Below are 15,916 nucleotides of genomic sequence, written 5' to 3'. Positions count from 1 at the left end.
AAGATTGATGCACATAAAACATTGATTTGATGCAGAAAAAAAACATTAGGAGTAGTAAATAATGCATGTAATGCAATGAATAGTAAACAAATTGCAGACATTTTTCAAGGTGTACTATAGCTCTATTCCCACTTTTTGTTTTTCATTGTGATTTAGGGTTACCATTCAGACCTTTAATAGACTGCACAAAAACGCAGATGCAAAAATGTTGCCCTTCTAACTAGTGTATTGCACATGACACCATCTTGAAGGACCGTGTCACAGTACATTTCCCATAACTGTTGTTAACAAAAGTAAATGTAAACCCACTCCTAAGGGTTCAAGGATGTTTCCTGCTAGATTTTACATCCTTTTAATGGTATTGTTTCTTTTTTCCCAGGGTGTACCTCAGTTACCGTGTGCCAAAGCTTTGTACAACTATGAAGGGAAAGAGCCCGGGGATCTGAAGTTTAACAAGGGTGACATCATTGTGCTTCGCCGGCAAGTTGATGAAAATTGGTACCACGGGGAAATCAATGGGGTCCATGGCTTCTTCCCAACTAACTTTGTGCAGATTATCAAGCCTTTACCTCAACCTCCGCCTCAATGCAAAGCACTTTATGACTTTGAAGTTAAAGACAAGGAAGCTGACAAGGACTGCTTGCCCTTTTCAAAGGTAGGAACCACAGACCTAAGATGGGATTAGTGGTGCATCATCTATATGTAAAGAATTTTAAGGATGTAAATATTCACAGGGATTGTTCATTATGGGCATGATCATCATTTTCATGGACAGATCTGTGCTTAAATTGTGAGGATGGGCACTCTTCCAGTTGGATTTTTTATTTTATAGAATTTTCAGAATGCAACAAGAGGTGCAGAAATACACCATAAAACTCCCAGGTGGACAGGTTTAGAGTGGGTACTATGGCAGGAAGATCTCACTTATGCAGGCTATATGTGTGTCGAATTCCAAACACATTTTCTTTTGAAAATCTGAAATTTTGTGCGTTTTGTACTCTGAAGGTGCCACCATTGATTTCGAAATGTGACCAGCCAAGCCTTCAATTTCACCTCATGTTGCTACAGAAAATAATTTTTGTGGTCGGGAGTTTTCTTTTCTTTACAGGAATGTTCTTTTCTTGTTCTCATGTGCATTTCTTTTTCAGTTATGTTTCTCACATGATTTTCCCACCATTGATTAGAAAATCATTTGTTTTTCAAAAAATTTCCAACATGCCCGATCACTCAAATTCGATGGCTGCATGAAAATCACCTGTTGCTGCAGCCCACTAATGGTGTGAAATTCAAATGAAAATTCTTAGAAAAGATTTCTTATTCAACACATAAGAAGCCACGTGCTGACTCGGCCCACCACATTTTACTGATAGATGAAAACATGACATTTGAGTGGAATGACCCCCAACAGTCGGTTCACACCGGAATCGCACAGGAATATGTGTTGCGTTTCATTGTTATTCCCGTGCGGTGCAATTTTGTAGCATTTGAAGGGGCTGCAAAATTGCACCAGAATGCAGAAAAAGTAGTTCATGCTCTACTTTTAAAACCGCACCACACAAAATCACATGGTACTGTGATGCCATGCAATTTGATGCCCACAAACACACTGTGTTTGGGGTGCTGTTAACATCAAATTTGGCATCCGTAGCAGACTGCATGGGCAGTATGTTTTGAGCACGGTGCAGGAAACACACTTGATATTCTCCTTTCACACGCTGCGTTCTGGTGTGAACAGGCCCCAAAAGTAGAATGCCAGCCAAAAATAACAAGGCAAGAATAAACATACAAAATGGATGCAAATATTGAGTATCGGTGACATGCTAGATGTCACAAAAAATATGGTGCAAAATAATGAATCTATAGTGCAAAAAATTCTTCCAAGTGTCGGTAGAACATCCCTTCCAATTAAATTTTCCTGCAAATAAACAGTGTTCCCGTGACTCCACACAATTGCTTAGTGCTCACAGAACTCTCACCTCTGTGTGATGTTGAATCAGCCTTATGTGTATCTATGGTGGTGGCGGGCGGCTTCCACTTCCAGACTCTGATTATCAGATTGCTCAAAGTTCCGGGTGTCTCTGTATAATGTTGAATCGGCCTTATAGGTATCTATGGTGGTGGCGGGCTTCCACTTCCAGACTCCGATTATCAGATCACTCAAAGTTCCGGGTGTCTCTGTATAATGTTGAATCGGCCTTATGTGTATCTATGGTGGTGGCGGGCTTCCACTTCCAGACTCCGATTATCAGATCACTCAAAGTTCCGGGTGTCTCTGTATAATGTTGAATCGGCCTTATGTGTATCTATGGTGATGGCGGGCTTCCACTTCCAGACTCCGATTATTAGATTGCTCAAAGTTCCAGGTGTCTGTACACTCCAACATGCATCTCAGGACCAGAGGTGAGAGTTCTGTGAGTACTAAGCAGGATTTCCCTTGGATGAAACAACTGTGGTAATTACTAAGGCAGTGAAACTGATCAAATTACCTGTGCAAAATAATGGAGAGCCTGAAAACATGACCTGTAGTGGCGCCTTGAGTACTGGAGTTGAGAAACACTGCTCTAGCTCTATACAAGGATAGCAAGAAGCGGATATTCATTCAAATTCAGGCACTTAGGCTCCGGTTCACAATAGTGCGACAAGTCGAAACTCATTTCAGTGTCACCCATACCAGTCTATGCGACTAAAGTCGCAGTGTCTTTACAAAAGATTCCAGGTAATAATTTGATGCAACTGTCTTGCGACTTGAGTGCCATAGAGTGTAATAAGTCGCATGAAAATCGCACTGGAAATCGCACATCTTTGGAGCTGCACTAGTGTGAACTGAGCCTTACACTACTTGCATTTAAAATGTAACATTTAAAGCGGTATTAAACCCACAAGAAAACATTTATTATAATACAGCTTACCAATTCTTAGATGTGATGGCTGCATTAGTTTCATTTTTGAGACTGGCTTTCTTCTATTTTCATCTGGTGATCCTGCCAACAAGACTGCTGTTTTTTCAAAAGCACAAGTTTTCCAGCAGAATGTATCAGATTACATAGATGAGACAAACTATTTACAACTGTGAGGAGTGTTTTATTTATGTAAAACTTTAATCCCAAAAGCAAAAAAAAAACTGTTGTTGTAAATTAGAGCTGCGTGATTAATCATTAAAAATGTAGAGAGCTCGATTCAACCCCCACACGATTTTAATCCAGCATTTCCACGATTCATGTAACAAGTGCAGAGCAGTTCCCTGCTCACAGCTGTCAAAGAAAAAAGCAGCAGGCAATGTTTATCAACAACATTGCTCAGTGCTGAAAGAGGGATGTAAAGAAACATTGTATCTTTCTGTTCATTTACCAGATTAAAGGGATGAACTTCGGTCTGCAAATGAGGTTAGTTTAACCACTTAAAGCAGAGTTCCACCCAAAAGTGGAAATTCCGCTTATGTCTCCCCCCCCCCCCCCCCCCCGGTGCCATGTTTGGCACATTTTTTTGGGGGGGAGGGGAGCGGGCACCTGTTTTTCACAGGTACCCTGTCCCCTCTTCCATCCGACATCACTGCAGTAAGGTATGTCACAGGTCCGGCCCTTCCTCCTCCTTCCCCTGCTGCCAGGCCAGTAAAAGAGTGCAGCGCACTTCACGCATTAGCACGGCCGGGTTCCCTTACCAGCAGTGGCAGCGGCAGCAGCCGATGGAAACATCGGCTGCGGTGCCGACATCGCTGGATTCCAGGACAGGTACGTTGTAGCTGCTGACTTTTAATTTTTGGAGGGGGAGGCCGGAACACTGCTTTAAAGACTTATGCCCCGTACACACAATTGGATTTTCCGACAACAAATGATGGATGTGAGCTTATTAGCTGAAAGTCTGACCGCGTGTATGCTCCATCGAACATTTGTTGTCGGACTTTCCGCCAACAGATGTTGGCTAGCAGGTTCTCAAATTTTCCGCCAACAAAACTTTTGTTGTTGGAATTTCCAATCGTGTGTACACAAGTCCGACGCACAAAAGTTCACGCATGCTCGGAATCAAGCAGAAGGAGCCGCACTGAATATTGAACTTCCCTTTTCTCGGCTTGTCGTACGTGTTGTACGTCACGCGTTCCCACATTTGTAATTGTTGGCCAACATTTGTGTGACCGTGTGTATGCAAGACAAGTTGGAGCCAACAACCTTCGAACAAAAATCCACGGTTTTGTTGTCGGAAAGTCCGATCGTGTGTACGGGGCATTATCCTGTTTCTCACACATGTTGCTTAAGTTAAAATTAGTATTCTGTGCTAGAAAATTACTTAGAACCCCTAAAAAATTATATTTATCCAACATCGTGTAGCTCTACTGTAACTGATTATAAAGTGTGAGCTGGGGTTTGGCTTAAATTTTTTAATGCATCTTAATCTGCTAGTACATTTAACACTACCCTCCCCCAGACTGGCTATCATTCATCCAGAGTTGTGTCTCCCTAATACAGGAGGTGCCATGCTGAAATTAGATAAGCAGAACATAGCAATAACACCACATTTTATATCACAATTAGGGGGCGGGCCATCGGAAGTCCTGGAAGACTCGTAGAAATACCGTTACTGGTAAGTCTAACTAAGGTTTTCTCACATCGTCTTTCAGGACAGCACCTGGAGATAAGATTACTTACTCTAGAGTGGGACCACCACCTGTAGGACTTTCCTGCCGAATGATTGCTCTGATGCTGAGAGCAAGTCCAACCTGTAGTGGTGGGTAAAGGTGAAAAAACGCATCCACGTAGCCACCTTGCAGATTCATCCTGGTGAAGCCCCCGCTCGTTCCGCCCAGGACGTTGCCACTGCCCGGGTTGAGTGGACCACTACCCCTGCCTGGGTTGAGTAGGCCCCTTCACATCCCCACCACATGCATTGTGTTCAGAATACAGGGATCAGAGATGGATGCATGTGCTCAGAATACAGGGATCAGAGATGGATGCATGTGCTCAGAATACTGGGATCAGAGATGGATGCATGTGCTCAGAATACTGGGATCAGAGATGGATGCATGTGCTCAGAATACAGGGATCAGAGATGGATGCATGTGCTCAGAATACTGGGATCAGAGATGGATGCATGTGCTCAGAATACTAGGATCAGAGATGGATGCATGTGTTCAGAATACAGGGATCAGAGATGGATGCATGTGCTCAGAATACAGGGATCAAAGATGGGTGCATGTGCTCAGAATACTGGGATCAGAGGGGCCCCTTCACATCACCCCCACATACATAGCACTGTCCTATCTGTGTATGTACAGCCAAAGTCCTCAAAATTGCCATGCTTCAGCACCCGAGCCCCTGCACAGGAAGCCGCTCTCCAAGTCCAGGGAGGAGTCATTCTTCTCTTCCTCGGTATCCAGAGGCATTGAGCGCTGCTTACAGCAGACACTCTGTGTCCGTTCCACTGGGCTGCGCCCCACTGCACGATCGCACTCATGATAGGAAGGGAGCTGGCTCCTCTGCGCCTGCACCGCCAGTGCAAATGACTGTCTTGCTGGGGGATTCCCTCCCCTATCCTGGCGGCGCGCTGTGTGCTCAAAGAGAGGGCTCGGCGTGCCAGCTGTGGCACGCATGCCATAGGTTCGCCATCACTGGTGTAGGGCAAAAGGTTGAAAGAACTATTTCCTGCCACCTGTGAAATACTGATGAAACCTTTGGTAGAAAACCCGAGTCAGTTCTGAGCACTACTTGATCTGGAAAGAGAGAAAACAACGGTTCAACAATCGGCAGGGCTTGCAGTTTGCTCGCCCTCCTAGCCCGTAACCGCCACTAATAATGCAAATTTTAGTGACCAAAACTTAATTGTTGCTTCCGGAGATTCAAAGGGTTTTTTCATCAAACCCTTTAATGCCACCGATAAATACCACTTAGGGAAAGATTTAAATGGTACTGGCCTAGCTCTGGCCATCCTGAGATAATTGTCTCTCCAGGAATACCAATAAAGCGGCCACTTGGACCTTTTAAAGTACTAGCCGGCAACCCTTTCTCCATTCCCTCATGGAGGAATTCCAGAACAGAAATAATTTCCTGTGGCGAAAAAAACTTTAGTCATACACCAGGAATTGAAACATGTTTTAAAGTAAATGGCCCTAGTGACCTTTTTCCTGCTATTTAGTAGGCTTGAGACTAGTTTGTTGAACAAACCCTTTCTCTTTAGGATTTGCTCCTCCGTAACCAGGCTGTCAATCTGAGATGCTCAACATTGGGATGTTGAATGGGCCCCTGAGTTAGAAGGTCTTTTTCGTAATGGTCTGGAGAGTGAAAAATCAAGCGCAGCTGTGTATGGTAACCAATGGGGTTCCACTGCCATCTTCTGCAAGGTTGAAAACCATGCCCTTTTGGGCCAAAACAGAGCCACTAAGATCATGCTTGTAGCCTCCTTTTGCAGTTTCTTGAGTATCAACGGGATCGTCTGAAAAGGGGGAAAGGCGTAGCACAAGCGGAAGGTCCATGGCTGAGCTAGTGCGACCAGGCCGTCCGCTTGATTTTGCCTGTTTAGGGAGAAATAAACCGCCACCTTTGCATTGGTCTGAGATGTGAATAGGTTGGACTGGGGAGCTCCCCATTTTCCTATTAGCATCTGGAATACCTCTGTATTCAGACTCCACTCTGATTCTCTTTCCCTGCTTAGGAAATTTGCTACTAGATTCAGGTCGCCAGGTGATAAGTTGCCTTCTGCCCAAGACAGAATCTAAAGAGCGGAGGACAGTAACACTCAGCTTCTTGTGCCTCCCTGTTTTGTTATGTAGGCCACTGCCGTGGCATTGTCGGACAACACTTAAATGTGGTGGCCCTTGACACTATCCTTGAAGACCCACAGCCCCAGAAAAATGGCCTTTAGTTCCCTCCAATTGGAGGATCTCTTGGCCTCTCTGTTTGTCCAAGCTCCTTGGGCCATCTGCCCTTCCAAATGGCCACCCCAACCCCAAGAACTCACATCTGTTGTCAACCTCTTTTCTACTGGGAATGTCCAGAGCAGACCCTTGTCCAAGTTTGACTGACTCCTCCACCACCATAACTTCCTCTGAACCTGAGAGGGAATCTTGATCAAATTCTCCAGTGACCCCCCCGTAGGACCTTTTCCTCAGAATTGCCTGCTGGAGATCTCCTGAATAGAGATGTGTCCATTGCACTACTGGGATTGATGCTGTGAGGAGTCCTAGTTCTGACATGGCTGCCCTGATCGAGATGGACAGATTTGTTTGGGCCTTTTTTACTGCATCTTGGACTCTCTCTATTTTATCCTCTGGGAGAAAAATTATTTCCTGTATGGAATTGATGATGGTATACCCCAGAAACCTTATTGTTTGGGATGGGATCATGCTTGATTTTTCCCTTTTTATTATCCAACCGAGGCTCTTCATGTGTCTCTCTGTCTCCTTCAGATCTTTCTCCAAAAGATCCCCTGATTTGGCAAATAGCAGGAGGTCGTCCAGGTATAGCACAATCGATTATTCCCCTTAATCTGTGGGGTGCTAAGGCTTCTGCAATCATTTTTGTGAAAATCCTTGGAGAGGAAGACAGGCCGAATGGGAGAGCTCTAAACTGTAGGTACGAGACTTCCCCTCTCATCTTGACCGCTAACCGTAGGTATTTTTGTGATGCTGATGCTATGGGCACGTGAAGGTACGCATCCCTCAGGTCTATGGATGCCAGAAAGCAACCTGTCATCTGAAGACTCTTCACTGAAACAATTGTGTCCATCCTGAACCTCTTGTATCAAATGGATTTGTTTAATATTTTTAGATTCAAAATTAATCAAAATTTCCCTGATGGCTTCTTGACTAGGGACACATGCGAATAGCACCCTCGTCCTTCCTCTTCCCGGGGAACGCGGATGATTACTCTCTGCTGAATACGTTCTTGCAGGACAGATTGCTTGCTTGGTCTCGGGGAGTCTGTGTTATGTAAAAACGACATGGTGGAGACTGAGATCTCCAGTCTGTAGCTCTGTGATATTGTCTTGAGGAGGAACAGACTGGTTGTTGCTGTCTTCCACTGTGGGAAAAAGGACTGCAGTCTTCCTCCCACAGTCAGAGGACTGTCACTGATTTTTAGTGGTTTGGTTAGGAGGTCAGAATAGCACGCCCCACCCTCTCTGGGACCTCCAGGGTCTTTTGTATCCCGTCTTCTTCGTGTCCTGGGTTTGGTGAAAAGTACAAAAATGTTTCTTAACCTGAGGGGTTACCTTCTTTTTTACTGGGAAGGTCTTCTTTTTATCTGCTCTCCTATGCAACACGGCTTCAAGATCCGGACCAAACACTACATCCCCCTCGAACGGCAGACCACATAACTTCGCCTTTGAAGCAGTATCTCCCGACCATATATTAACCCATAGTGCTCTACGCACTGAGTTTACCAGGGCCGAGGATCTTGCAGACATCTTTATAGATTCTGCGGAGCCGTCTGCCATGTACCCTACTGCTTTCTGTAATACTGGTAGAGTGTCCAACAGATGTTTACGGGAGGTTCCTGCTTCAATATGGCTTTTCAACTGTTCAAGCCAGTGCTCTAGGTTCCTGGCCACCACAGTTAAAGCCATAGCTGGTTTTAAATTGGTTAAGGTCGAGTCCCAGGCTTTTTTTAACAGGGAATCTACCCTTTTATCCATGGCATCTTTTAGGACGCCCATATCATATCCTCAAATGCCAGGTCGGTATTCCATGACACGTGTGAAAAGGCTGCATCAAGTTTTTGTTTTTTATTCCATACTTGAGTGCTCTCCTTTTCGAAAGGGAATCTCTGGGTGATTTGGAGAAAAAAGGGGCCCTTTCCGAGTCTTTCCACTCTCTTTTTACTGTTTCCGACAGGAATTTGTGAACTGGGAATACACGGTGTTTAACTTCCACCAAGCCCTGAAACATTTTGTCATGTAAAGATAACTGGGCTTTGTCCTCCTTTGATTTTCAAAGTCGTATGAATGGTCTTTAATAGATCATCCACCTCTTAGATAATCTGTAGCACAAAGAATACGTTTCTTTTTCCTCGTCCTCTTCTTTCTCAGAACCTGGGGAAACACTTCCCCCTTCGTCCTCCCCCTTCCCCTCTGGGTGCAGAAATATTTGGGTGAGAACAGGATGGTGAACTGCCTCTACTGTTGCTGTGCAACCGGGCGCTTGTCCAGATAAGAAGGGAACGTTTCAAACGTGTCCAAAAGTTCTTTCCGAAAGGAGCTAAGTAGTTCTTCAGGCTGGGTAGCAGATGTAGCTGAGGACGTCTCCTCTTTAACTAAATCCGCTACACAGGTCCTGCATAACTCTTTGGTTCGAGACTCCCTAAGTGTGTTTTTGCAAGACAGGCATTTTCTCTTAGAGGGAGGGGAGGAATGCTTGGCTTTTTCCTTGGCCTTTGTCTGAAATACACCAAACGCCCACTCCAATAAATACATTTACCTTATTAACAAATAAACAGGTCAAACAAACAAAGCCTTTGTACTCCAGGGGAATACCCAAGCTGCCAAGCAGAAGATCTAATCCTTTAGCTCCTTTGTTGTTACCGCAGCTTTACCTAGCTAGTGACTCCCCCACTGAGTGACCATGTTAAAGAAAAAAAAAACACACTATCCTTAGTTCTATGGTCCAAGGAGAGTGATGCAGGCCCCCCCCCCAGGGTAGTAAGTGAGGATAAAACTCAAGACCCATAGAGAAAAAGATGCAGGGACCTCTGTCCCTGCCTACCTGGGTCTGGCAGGTGTTAGTGGCTCCTGCTCCTGCCACTGCTGCTAAGTCCTCAGGATCCATGTTGCCGAGTCTCCAGTGGCGTCCGGCTGCTTTTATATTTGATTTTCCTGGTCCTTTTGCCACTGTGAGGACTGGAAATGACACCAGCTGAGGCTGCCTCCTCCCCCTGAGTTCCAGCTGCCGGAAGCCACGCGCACCACCGGAAGTCCCGTCCCCAGCTGGAAATGACAGGCTCGCCACCCGGGACCCGGAAAGCATGGAGGCCAGGAATAGCAGAGAGGCTGCTCACACCCTTGTGTAGCTCGCCATCCCCTTTCCAGCCCGCAGCTGCCGGTCTAAAGAGAGTGGGGACCCCCAGCAGCCTGAACCCTCGCCGGGCATGAAGTGGTGGAGACACCGGAGCACCCCCCTCCCATCAGGGGGGATGCTGGGCTGACCTGCAACACACACAGACTACACACAGGTATGCCCCTTACTATCCCCACCTGGAGAGAGCGTAGCACACCCTTGGTTCCCTGCAGCAATGATGGAAGTGACTGGTCTTTAAAGAAACTGACTGCAGTGTTTCCTGGGAAAGTGGGTGGAGCTGCGCTCTCTCCAGGTGCTGTCCTGAAAGACAAGGTGAGAAATTGATGCAGCCACCACACATGATTGGTAAGGTGCAATATAATATATTTTTGGTTTTGGGTTTAATGATGCTTAAATGATGTATTAAAAGGGAAGAAAAGCCACATTTTCTTTTGGCCTTCTCATGTGGGTCACAGGAGTGCACTTACTTTTGCTCTCCTGTCACCCAGAATCGGTGAGCTAAGGTCTGCTGTCAGCTGATGTCACAGACCTGCTTCAAATTCTGGAGGGACCTCAACAATAATATTGGGATACACCCAGATGCCCTAAGGGCATCTGGCTCAGCCTCTTAGAACACCGCTGAGAGCCTTAGCCAGCCGTTCCTCCCGCTCTCCTGCCCAGCATATTCCAGTGAGAACTGGAGGGGTAAGAGCAGGGAGCCAGTGACTGACTGCTCGGTGAAGACCGGGAGCTGAACGGTCATGTGATCACTCAGGCTTAGAGCTGTCAGGGGGCAGCTTCCAGCATCAGACCAATGCTGCAGAAAGTAGGTAAGTATGTGTTTATTTTTTTCATATTGCTCCTTTAATGATTACAGTGCATTAATTTGTGTCTTTTATATGTGCCTAAAGTTCAGTTTTTATGTTTATTATGTGAGGAGTTGTCCAGATATGTTTTAAGTTCTATCCCAGTTCTGAAATACATCATGGAAATCCTTCAGGAATAGTCATTTGTCAATTCTGACAGTTTTGGTAACTTGATGTACTATAGATTTACAGTTGTAATATGACCAATCTTCCGGTATAAGGGTATGTGTGCTGCTTGTGGAATTTAATGCTGTATTTTAATGACTGTGTATAGTTGACTACCCAAAACATCCTGGCCATTAAAGACCACTCTTGACTATTTTTGGAATCAAAGCGCCTGAATGAGAATTTAACATTTTCTAATACTGCCCATTTGTACTTTCTGTTAATTAAAGTGGCCTGCCAATTGAAAGCGTCATTAAAGATCCATAAAAATCTCAGAATAATCTCACACTGGTGATCAGTTTAGTGAACTGAGAATAACCCCTTCCCAGCAGGGAGAACACAGGCTTTTCGGCACTTTAGTGCTATCTTTGTTTTGCTCTTTAGATCCTGGTTGTGTATCTGGGCAGTATTGAGATTTGTTCTTTACAGGATGGATGTAGATTGTGGTCTTAGATATGGAGGTGGTAGGGGTTTTCTTTCATTGATCCTACATTAAGGCTTCTGTTCCAGAATAGATAGTAATTACATGGGCGGTTTTTATCTTCTTCCACAAAGTGTGGTTTAACCACTTGTTGGCATTGCTTCATTTATAGCACTTTGATTTTGGAGTGCTACAAAGCCAGTAATTGCCAAGAAGAGGTTTTATTGCTCCAAAGCATGATATAAATATTGCCTGTGACATAAGTCCTACGCATAAAGAGACTGTCGCTGTTTTCAAAAATGTCAAGAATTGGTGGTCTGGCGGAGGCGGTGCTTGAGTGTGTCATGTGATGTCATGGTGCAAGGGAACCGAGCAGAGCGTCCGGAGCCTCGTGTATGTGTCTGTGGGATGGGAGCAAGGCAAGCTGGCAGTGGCACTGTCAGTGTTTGGACTGAAGGGCCATCTGACACGGAGAGAGACTGTGACTGTGATTTAGGAGGGGACGTGTATTGTCAGTGAGATCATCATCTGTGCTGCTGCACACTACTGTCAATGTCACCGTGAGCGTCAATTTTATGTGTGTGTGTGTCTGCCCATTCTAATTTCTAGCCCTTCTGTGTCCTGTCCCTGAGCTACTTACTTGCTACCATAATTATCGGCATATAATGCACTTTTTCTCCCTGAAAATCGGGTGCAAATAAGGTGTGCGTATTCTATGCCGATATTTGCATTTGGCTGCCTTGGGGGGGGGCGTCAGATTACATAGAGCGAGGATCTCCTGTTTACACGGCGGTCTCTGTAATACGAAGTCCCGTCTCCTGGACAGGCATTGGACCAGTGTTCTCTCTATAATAGGAGACGATCCAGGAGGCAAGACTTCATATTAAAGAGGCCGGCGAGTAAACGGGAGATCCACGCACTGTGTAATCTGACGTATAGCTGCAGATGGGTACTGATGAGGCTACAATGGTGAGGCTGCAGATGGGCACTGAGGAGGCTACAACAGTGAGGCTGCAGATGGGCACTGAGGAGGCTACAACGGTGAGGCTGCAGATGGGCACTGATCAGGCTACAATGGTGAGGCTGCAGATGGGTACTGATGAGGCTACAATGGTGAGGCTGCAGATGGGTACTGATGAGGCTACAATGGTGAGGTTGCAGATGGGCACTGATCAGGCTACAATGGTGAGGCTGCAGATGGGCACTGATCAGGCTACAATGGTGAGGCTGCAGATGGGCACTGATCAGGCTACAATGGTGAGGCTGCAGATGGGCACTGATCAGGCTACAATGGTGAGGCTGCAGATGGGCACTGATCAGGCTTCAATGGTGAGGCTTCAGATGGGCACTGGTGAGGCTGCAGATGGGTACTGATAAGGCTGCATTGATGGGCACTGACCCTTATTTTGCTTCAAAGTTCCTTATTTAAAATTTCTATGTTTTTTTTTTTTTTTTCCTGAAACTTCCCTCTTAAAATTAAGGTGCGTGTTATACACCGATAAATACAGCATATCGAAAATAAAATAAGAAATATGTATCTACCTTAAATCGCATTGCTGATTGCCTATTGTACAGGTTTGTAGCCTAAATACTGAAATTTGCACATAAAACCGTAATTTTTTAACTGTTGGAAATGCCAGTAAAAACTTGGCTATGCAAGTATATTTTGGGTGTCGTGCCAGTAAATTTCAATCTGGCAACACTGGTCCTCACTGTCTTGAAGTGATACGCTTGCAAAATAATTTTCTGCATCCGACACACTTCTGAATATTGAACTCCCGGGATGTGCCAGTGCTGGGACAAGGTCCTTTGGTACCCAAGATGAGGATGCCAAAGTACATATTTTCAAAACGATAAGGGGAAGGAAGGGATTAAAGGAGTTAAAGAAGTTGTAAATAATTTTTTTTTTTAAATAACAGACATGTATATACTTACCTGCTTTGTGCAAAAGAATTGCACAGAGCAGCCCCGAACTTCCTCTTCCTGGGTCCCCCACTAGCGCTCCTGGCTCCTCTGCTCCATGAAGTGCCCCCAATGGGAAGCTGCTTCCCATGCATGCTCGCTCCCAAGCCCCGCTGCTGAGTCCATTACCCCCGCTCCCTTATCACTGCCTTTGATTGACAGCACTGGGAGTCAATGACTTCCCCTGCCTCAGCAAAGCCATTGAGACCTGGAAGTGAGGGGAGAAGTGAGCACATTCCCGGGAGGACACCATATGAACAACAAAGGTCCCACCCAGCCATCATTTGACAATAGGCTGGGCGGGAAGTGGTTAAAGCCAAGCTCTAGGCAAGATATAAGACACAAAATACTGCAACTCTGTAATTTATTAAGACATCATTAAATGTAACATTTAAATACAGGTAGTGTAACCATTTGACCTGTTCTCAGCCCTCTGAACATCAAAGCTAGAGTGTAAGACCCCTTTCACACTGAAGCGCTGCAAAAACTGCAGATAAAACAAATACTAGTAGTTTTTTGCGGTGCTTTGGAGGAGCTAGCGGTGTGTTTCTAAAAATAAAAAAAGTGAAAAGAGCCGTTCAGCAGCACTTTAAAATCGCTTTTAAGGCGCTTTGTGAAAGCACCGTTTGAAATGAATGGGAGGCACCTTTGCGCTACTTTTAACGCAAAAGTGCCTGAAAAGAGCCTCAGTGTGAAAGGGGTCTAAAGTCCCGTGCACACGAGCCGAATGTCGGCGGTATCGGCCAGTTCAATAGAAACCAGCTGACATTCGGCCCGTGTGTATGGCAGCCGATTCGACAGTAGCCGGCCATTCGGCTGGCTTCTGTGTTAGGGGCATGACTGAAAAAGATCTGCTGATCGGCTCCAATGTCTGAGAGTGCTGACGAAGTGTTCTGGCGGGAGGGAGGTCCCACTGTCAGAACACACTAGAACAGCAGGGGAGATCGCTGTACTAACATTGGATAGTTAGTCCAGTGGCTCCGACCTGAGCTGTCAGGGCTTTTTCATTCAGCCCCACTGGGTTGAACAAAAAAAAAATGTGCAGTGTTTACCAGGCTTAAGAGGAAGAAACAGTACTATCCATTCATGTGGTGACAAGAAGCATGCTGATAAAAGGAGAAAGCAGAGTGAAAGGGAGATGAGCTCATCACAGTGCTGCTTCTCCTTTCATTGCCCAGTCACAGGCTGGGGCAGATCTAAGATGACCTGGGCTCAGAAGTGGATGCTTGATACTGTCCATCAGACTGAAGACATGCAGTGGCAAAATAACTGTATTGCGGGGGGAAATCTCCAGATTTATGGTGGATTTTGCAGCAGAAAAAATGGTTTTGTTATTTTAACTTTTAAAGGGCTAATAATTTTTATCTTATATTTGACTGAGGTTCTGCTTAAAGGCTACAGCGAGGAGAAATAAGTGTACTGTTTTGGGGCAGTAATAACTTATGTAAGACACACAATTCCTCAGTTATTAAGCTAAAATTTATTGTGTTTGGAGTCACTTTTAGGTTTAGGAGTGAACTTGTAAGTTTAGGCATACAGTTACTTAAATGGATTTTTTCTTCATGTACTTCCAATTAGGAAAGCCAAGGCAAACAGGCTTTTGTTGGCTTGTGGCAGAAAAATAGAATAGATTTTTGGAGGAAAAAAACCCACATTGGTTACTCTGTAAAGACATTAGGCATAGTTCATGAGTCTTGGATTGGAGTGTTCTGACTTGGCCAGCTTGGCCTCCTCTGGAGGGATGCTAATTATGTGACAACTTGAGTACTAAAGAGGGTGGATGGGGACCATCAGCGTTCTACAAGAAGGGGGATTTGTATTTGTGTGACAGCCACACTTTAAGTTATATGTGTAACTTGCTTATGCTTCACTGACTCATGGATTACCACAAACACACCTTTTAATTCATGAAACATGTTTGACTTTTTCCACAAATCTGAATCAGTGCCTTAAAAAAAATAAAGGTTTCCAATGTGGAGGGAAAAATTCCTTGATAAATAGTTTCCAAGAAAAATATGCAGAGGGAGCGAATTAGAGCTGACTAAGCGTATATGCTGTAGTGTGTGAAATAGTTTTCTGCTTCCATATGTGAAGTTGTCACTGATATGATACTCACATAGTGTTAGTGTGTGTATGTATGTGTGTGTGTGTATGTGTGTGTGTATATATGTGTATATATATATATATATATATATATATTATAGTGCCTTGCAAAAGTATTCATCCCCTTGGCTTTTTACCTATTTTGTTACAATACAGCCTTTAGTTCAATGTTTTTTTTAATCTGAATTATATGTGATGGATCAGAACACAATAGTCTAAGTTGGTGAAGTAAAATTAGAAAAATATATACATAAAACAATTTTTCAGAAATAAAAAACTGATAATTGTCATGTGCATATGTATTCACCCCCTTAGTTTTGAAGCCCATAAAAAGCTCTGGTGCAACCTATTACCTTCTGAAGTCACATAATTAGTGAAATGATGTCTACCTGTGTGCAATCTAAGTGTCACATGATCTGTCAT

At 44.7% G+C, this 15,916-nt stretch overlaps 1 protein-coding gene across 3 annotated transcripts in view; it reads left to right on the top strand.

The window, feature by feature from the left end:
* The window catches only part of SH3RF1 (SH3 domain containing ring finger 1), a 249,840-nt gene that overhangs the window by 134,345 nt on the left and 99,579 nt on the right, over window positions 1–15,916 (top strand). For all 3 annotated transcript variants that reach the window (XM_073606263.1, XM_073606244.1, XM_073606253.1), the window contains exon 3: window positions 380–655. In XM_073606263.1, the coding sequence (XP_073462364.1) occupies window positions 380–655 (276 nt within the window). The remainder of the gene's footprint in view (window positions 1–379; window positions 656–15,916) is intronic.

This window comes from Aquarana catesbeiana, linkage group LG01 (genome assembly GCF_042186555.1).
Source record: "Aquarana catesbeiana isolate 2022-GZ linkage group LG01, ASM4218655v1, whole genome shotgun sequence".
Lineage (NCBI taxonomy): Eukaryota > Metazoa > Chordata > Amphibia > Anura > Ranidae > Aquarana > Aquarana catesbeiana.
The sequence above is the reverse complement of the archived record's forward strand: the minus strand, read 5'-3'. Positions and strand labels throughout refer to the sequence as shown.